This window comes from Echinococcus granulosus (assembly GCF_000524195.1).
Source record: "Echinococcus granulosus chromosome Unknown EG_S00152, whole genome shotgun sequence".
Lineage (NCBI taxonomy): Eukaryota > Metazoa > Platyhelminthes > Cestoda > Cyclophyllidea > Taeniidae > Echinococcus > Echinococcus granulosus.
The window spans coordinates 142,185-149,710 of NW_020170532.1; the positions used below are offsets into that span (position 1 = coordinate 142,185).

General features: G+C 40.8%; 1 protein-coding gene across 1 annotated transcript; it reads left to right on the forward strand. All coding sequences in view use genetic code 11, as the record gives it.

The window, feature by feature from the left end:
* Positions 1–3,210: 3,210 nt before the first annotated feature.
* Positions 3,211–4,806, forward strand: EGR_09549 (hypothetical protein; the record flags this gene model as incomplete). Its single annotated transcript, XM_024498798.1, has 2 exons — positions 3,211–3,394; positions 4,754–4,806. 2 exons carry the CDS (start codon positions 3,211–3,213, stop codon positions 4,804–4,806), a joined length of 237 nt encoding a protein of 78 aa, XP_024346805.1.
* Positions 4,807–7,526: the final 2,720 nt, after the last annotated feature.

Below are 7,526 nucleotides of genomic sequence, written 5' to 3' on the forward strand. Positions count from 1 at the left end.
CTACAGATACCATGCGTAAGTCAGCAAGTGTCTACATTAAGGTGCAAGCAAACTGAAGTAAAAAGGGGTGACAATATTCAGTGAAAGAGGAATGTGAAGTCGGTGAGTATTACCTAAATGTGTAGGCGATACGTAGTAATTAAAACACTGCCTGTGAAAAGAGTTAAAAACCTGGCAACGGGTGCAACAGCGTGCACTGAGGGCGACTACAGCTCCACAGACGCCTCAATCGCCGCTGATTTTGCTCCTCCTACACGTCTCCATGACCGCATAGTTACCACCATGTCTACTGTGCTGCTGTACGCTGTCACCAAAGAGTGCTTCCCCATTGTATTCACTTGATCCTTGCTGTTGTTAGCGATTTTATTCTACCCTGTCTAATTTTCCTGCTCAAGCCCTTCCCTCCTTTTAACTTGACATGTTTTTACACATCTTGCACATTTTTTCTGCTTTTTCCTACATGCACGTAACCCTTCAATAACTATACGCCCCTTCGCATTGTCCATTGTTTTCTCTCAGCTCTGCACCTTTTCGTATATGTAGGTGGCCTAATTGCCGACGTGTACAAATGAGCAAGCCTGGACATGCCGCACGTGTACAGTACCGGTAGCCTGTGATCGGCCAAATGACCGACTGCTTCACCAAATGGCAGAGGCTACGCCGGTTGCAATGATCTTGCATTTTTGATTGCTGATAGTGCTGAGTGACCTTGGCCATCGAGTGGTCTTCTGTTCAATTTTAGCATATCGCAGCTTCATAGTGGCTTTACCCACTGCAATATTGCTTCTGCTATCTTTAGAAGGATTTTTCCTCCATCTAAGATGGAAGCAACTACTTTTCGACATGTAAAGATGCACTTGAGGCTTTTAAAATCCTAGAAAGCGAAGTTTGTGCAGTAATGGCTGGCGTGATTTTGTCGTGTCACTCCATTGTCATGCCTTCAATGCACCCTCTCCCTAGTAATGAAAATGAAGAGCCCTTCGAGTACTGTTCAAATGTTCTCATCCCTTACTTAATGAACGATTTGGCTTCATTCATTTCTTTACAAAATCGCCTCCCCAAAACGTGGAATGTAAAGTTTTTCCTTTCACCCAAAAGACTGAATTTTTCGCTTTCCATTCTGCTGTGAGGATTAGGATGCTAAGCCAAGAATGCCTTCTCTATGGGCATAACTTTCAGTTTAAAAGGGCATCGTCATCTACTCTTTTTAATGAGCTTTGTGTCCACAATTTCCCAGTGGCGAATGAATTCAGCCCGCCTGAAAAACAATAATTACCATGTTTTTGCGTACGGAATCTCATGTACTAACTATATATTGTCATTGGGTCTTAAAACTTATGTTGCACCTCAAGACTTCCGTGAAGACGTAGAAAGACATAACACTAGGGCTTAGAGGCAAACAGCAAGTCCTGGAGGCCATTGGCCTATCAGAAGTGCAATCGCGGAGCCTTAAGTACCAGCGAAACCAAAACAGAGCTATAAAAACAATCAAAGAATTATGCAGCCCCTCCCCTTTTGAGCGTCGTTCTCAGCGCTCCTCTTCTTCATTCGCCTGTGTCGGCCATCACACCGTGGTCAGTGCTTTACGGATAAAAATACGAACCATTCACATCAGTAACCGAATTCGCATGCAACTGAAAGAAATTTGAACACATCGTCACTGATTCCTCTTGGCAGTTCCACTGGATCTGGAGTTTCTTCCTGTTCGGTAACTGCACTGAAGAAAGAGGAAATGTGCAAGCTATTACGTATGTCAATCACCAGTAGTAGAAATAAGGTTTAAAATAGTTTCGCAGGGACAATACCTGGCGTTCATTTCTCTTTGCCACATTGTTCTTTCTTCACCGCCACCCAGCCACATCTGCCTGGATTGTATCCGGTTAGTAACTTGTAACTGCTCAGTTTTCTGTAAACTAGATTCCTCGGAAGTGTAACATTAATTTTTGAATAAAAATGTGTGTTGCAGATCTATCTTCTATGCACACAAGCCATTATTTACGTGCAGCAAGCCTGAAGGTCTGTAGACACGACTTAAAGTCCATCCTGGTGAGACACATGTATTAACGGTATAAAGAGCCTGCACGTTTACTAGTATTTTGCAGTATGATAATCATTTAGGGAGAATGCTGTTCGGCCGAACCATCGAGGGCAGTTTTACTAGCCTTGTGATAGAAAATTCTTTACATCAGCAGTCTGTGAATAATCGAGAGGAGGCATAAACTTGTAGCAAAGGGTGTTTAACATGGCAAAAAAATTTCGCAGTCTGTTGATGAAAGAAAACTTAGTGAATGCGGAGAGTGAGGATGAAGGAAGGTCTTTTGTTCCACCTACTGCTCACAGCTTCAGCATCAGCGTTGGTTGGGAAAAATAACGCACATTTGAGTGCTTTCTCTAAGGAGATTAGATTATCATTCTATGCGACCAACTCTTTTGGCCTTTCTGCTCCGTATACTCGACGGATTCGGTTTAGTAGATACCTGCTTCCAGAGCTCAATAGACCAGAGTTGATGGAATGGCATAGGGTGAAGTCAGTTTATCGCTAAGTTTGCAAATAAATACTGTTAGCTTTTTAGGTACAGTACTTCATCTGGTAAATTTGATGCTCGTGCGCTTTTGCTAAAAAGAAGTCATCTCAATTAATCACTCTTTACGGTAAAAGTTAACCATACTGTCTTAAGCAAGGTGGGTGTGGAGTTTGCAGCTTCATCCCTCGTCCGGCTAATTCGTCTACAAAAGCCCTTCCCACTAACCATTTACCTTACCTATTCAATTTGTCTGAGGGGCCAAATAACGCCAGTGATGATTTCTTCGTTAATTTTTTGGTAAATGTATTCACTTCTACTGTAGCCTCTTTCAAATCGCATTTACGCTATATTCAAGAATTGCAGATCTAATTTGTGTTTTGCGTTGGTGGCCTTGACGGCCGGGCACTACCTTGTAACATGTAGTTGTATAAAGACGCTCGGATATATTTTTTTCCCACTCATAATAACTCTCTACAAATGGCTACAATCTAGAGCCATCTACTCAAAAAAAAACGCGGTTTAAATGTAGTATTAGTGATAGTGAGCTCTAAAACTCTTTGCAAAAAAGAAATGGACAATACACAGAGGTTTTTATTCGGAGGTATAAAGATGTGTTACGGATTCTTGCAATGGTTGCTCTTGTATCTTTTCGTAACCAGACCACTCTACTGCTTTCATACTTGCAATGATACGAGCCAGACGAAGTCTGGATAGAAGGGTGCTTTTGGACTTCGGCTGCAGCAAGGGCATCCTCTCAATTTTAGACGCTAAGGCTGGGGCCGCCTATGTCTACACCCCTGATGGTGTTGCCAGCCTCTGCCAACTTCCTCGCCAAATTATTGCTGAGAACCTTTTTTCCTGCACCACTGGTAAACCTTGCTTCCATTTCTATTTTCGTGGACAATCTAAGGGAATGCATGTTTAAACGGAGGATTTAGGCCTATGAGGGTTGTTTTGTTTGCCGCATAAACAAAAGATCTGGTGTATTCGCTACCAGAGGTCACATATATGTGACGCATTCGTGGAGTCACATAAATGTGATAGAATGTCTGTTTCTGAGGCGTGATGCTGACCACCATGGCCCTTAAATTGTTCATTTAATGCTAGTTGGGCTTACGATTGCGGCAACGTATTTGGTCTGCCATTCTTTATGCTCTGAACAGAATAGGTCATTGTTCAGTTGCCAGTTTCTAAGAAGTGTACGTAATCCAAAGACATGCCAAATCTGCACAGTAACTTGAATTGATGAATGGTGGCTGATTGCGTGATTGTCATAGTACCGTATAATGAAGGCATAAAGTAGGAGTCATATTCTGGTGCGGTTTTATGCAGTTAGAATTTTAAAATAAGTTGGCTAGGGCCATGTTTTGCTTCCCAAAATTAGTGGTTTAATAAAATTGATTTGGAAAATCTGAAAATGTTAAATAAAATTCCAACTCTAATGTAGGCCTGAATTTCACGCCTGTGTTTTGCATCAGAAGTTGTAACAAATGACTTCCAGTGTTGCTTGATGTCAGTGTTGCCTTCCACCATGTTTAATCATTTGTGACACGTACTACTGATCACGCACCACCGCGGGTTGAAAGCTATTGGAAGTGTGAGAATTCCGACTTGACTTGAACTATCTCACGCACACTACACAAAGCATTTGCTACATTCGGTCATTGCTTAAACTTTCCCAATCCCTCTATTCTGCCAGAAACAAAACTCTCTTCATTCCCTTACACATCAGCCGCATCGGCGTTGCCTATCCTACGCGTTATTTGAATGGTAGCATTTCAGTGAAGCCAGAACGAAGGTATTAAATCGCCTGGCAAGGGGGGTAAGGGAAAGACTCCTTTCACGAACATCAATCTCTAACATCGTATACTTATCTGAGAGCATTTCATTCCCTGCATTCACAATCATCATTGTTCCAGCAACCAAAGCGAATATCTATCATCCAGTAAAAGTATAATGACTATTTTAATTGCATGTCTTTCTGGCTGCGTACACTACTACAGACTGCTGTAGGTCGTATATTAAGCTGCCGATAACTGCGTCAGTAGTTTGCTCATAAGTAGTCTGCTGCAATTATGCCGCAGTAGTGTTTCCGTAGTGCAAATATCTTGTCAAACCACAAAATTAACTAGGCGGGATGGACTCCCACCCGGTGGTATGGTCGCAGGTCCATGCTTCAATAGTCCATTAACTCTGCCAGAGATGAAGGGGAAATCTCCCTCTATCAGGGTATAATTTTGGCAACGGACGAGAGGACTGGGAGGCTGCAACAAGGAAATGATCAACATAGAGCAACCATTTGTTTTCGCACAACTGGTAACATATGATATTACACAATTTACATGCTCAATCTAACCATTCTCTTGCAAGAGATAATGCTTGTCATGCATTTACAAGGGTGGATTAGTCTAAGACTGGAATATTTGGGTGGGCCAATAGCCAGACGGGTGAATGGACCGAATGATAGAAGGACGGGAGAAAAGGAAAGAGGAGTCAAAGCAAGCCCTCTCAGATGGATGGATAGCTCCTAAACACATTGGACAATAACGAACAGACCATAGATGAATAGACGCTGAAGTAATGTATAGCAAAAATGTGTAGAGGAAGTAATGAATTTGCATATTGGGCGTTCCTTATTGCCAACAGAAGCACAAACCACTGCTAATAAATGTAGGAAAACAAGTAGGTGTCCTATCTATATGCCACTGCTTGAAACTAGGTGTTATTTACTGTAAAAATGGAAGGAGTGATGAATAGATGTAGTCACTTGCACCAATGCATGTTTTTGTAATTCAAGGTAAACGAAAGGTAATTTGGGAAGCCAACAGTAAGGAGAAGGAAAAGTTTATTTAATTGTACATGGACTTGTTATATAAGCCACCTTAGATGCTGCTATTGTTTCATTTTCTTTTAAAAACAATCGGTCCGAAGTTCTTTAAAGTATCTTCATTGGCAATCTAAATGTTATTCAGGCCTAAAATTTAATACTTGAACAAATAAGGTCACCAAGAAACAAATACAAAAGAGGAACCCTGTTAAGCGTTAAAGAGAAATTATAGCCAGGAAATTAAAGGACCAAAAGGCAAACATCTTTCCCTTGACCATAGACTGGAGCATGCAAGCGCAGATGGCCAAAGGCGTGACTTAGTGTGCATCAGCTTCTTGTGGCTGGCAGCAAATACACGTATAAATTGTCGAAATTGAACGCTTGTATTCTGCAAAATATTTAGCTCAGACCAGGCGGATTTTTTGTAACTCGAGCATGTTTCATTCTTTATCTATCACCCAACTGTATCCGTACACATGAGAAAAACTGGCATTTAGGCCTTAAATATCCTTTTCGATGGCTAGCGCATTCATATAAAGCATGGCAATAATAATTTTCTTATCCGTATTTTGTGTTCCGGTTTTTAAGGTACGTGACGTCTGTCCCCTCACGTTAATGACCATTATATTCACCACCTGAACCTATACGTGAATAGCTGTGCATTCAAATTGTAGTTAAAAGTGAATTCAGCCAAAAAAAGATTAGCGAAGGCTCAACGTTCCGAGATATCGAAGCAGATATGATTTTATATAAATAAATGCATGCTCGTCATTTATTCTCCACTCGGAGCCAGCGCCGACAACCTTAGTTTCCTCCAAAATTACGTACTTGACCAACTCACCAATGCATGGAGAGGACAACAGTCTGAATCTTACTGCTTTCTGGAGCTATGCATGAGAAATTGCACTACGCTTGTTGTTTGTCATTTGTTTGTTGTTTTTTTGTGGAAAAAACCTATGTACGATAAGAAATATTCATGTATTAGTTGTTCACTACGATTAGGTGATTATCATGTAGTTGATCAGCCGATATACACCAAGTTCCAATTCGGTCACCTGTGGTCTCACAATCACTTACTTAAAGATTAAGCAAATGTCCGGTATTTTAAAATATGTTCCTCCCACCCATCAAAGTCTAGTCCTGTTTTTTTTTCAATTAGTTATTTTTGCTTTCTGCTATTTGGGCCATTCGAAAAGAATGTGTCGCACTGATAGGGGTGACTAGTAGGGTGATTTTACTTCTAGTCATTACAATTGATGCTGTATTTTCTTACCAGGACAGACACCACAGGGACAGTTTAGTTTATCTTGCCATGTGTGCTGAAAGGAATACGGAATAGAAGTTTTTTAATTTCTAATATAAACCTCATTTTCCATTTGTTATAACAGCAAACGTTTATAGATTACTTGTCAGATTAGCAACACATTTGATTGCTGATTTAATTTACATTTTACAAAAAATATTCATGAAAATGCAGAGGGAATCGTCTTCTTACCTAGAGAAATGACAAATTCAGTGCACGTTTCTCTATTGCTTTTGCTTTGTATTGTAGGCACTGATCGTTTAACGCAGAGCGCGTCTTTTCCACTTAATAACAGTCCACGGTCCATTAGGAATTTGTCCTACTGACTGCACCAGCAGATGAAATTTCGGGAAGTAATATATTTTCAAGCAACTCGTTTATCTCGATTGCTCTTAGTTCAACCCATTTCAAGGTGATTGCTGCCTGCTACGCGCTTAAACCCTCGTAGATGTTACGGAGTAAGACATTCTAAGCCTACTTACAACTCCAACAAAATACTTAGTTTTCACTTGTAGCAAAGTGATAGGCTATGCACGAGAGCTAGATAGAAGCCTTTTGTGAGATGCAAATGAAGGCCAACAGGCATTGATATTGCTAGTTTAAGCTGAAGAGTAAATATAATTCTAAAATGGTCGCCAAAACCTTATTTGTTATACGATGATTTACTGTCATGTAGCATGCTTTAAGCCAGCCTGCTATAACAATCCCGTGCACATTGCGTTTATTGAGATTTATAAGGGCGTATCATTCCGGCATGTCATATGACTTGATTAATTTTCTTCCCTTCACTTCACATCCAGAAATCAGTAAGAACTTTGATGCTTCCTGTGTGTGCCAACGTCTACTGTTTATGCGTCCTCCCATGGTAGAG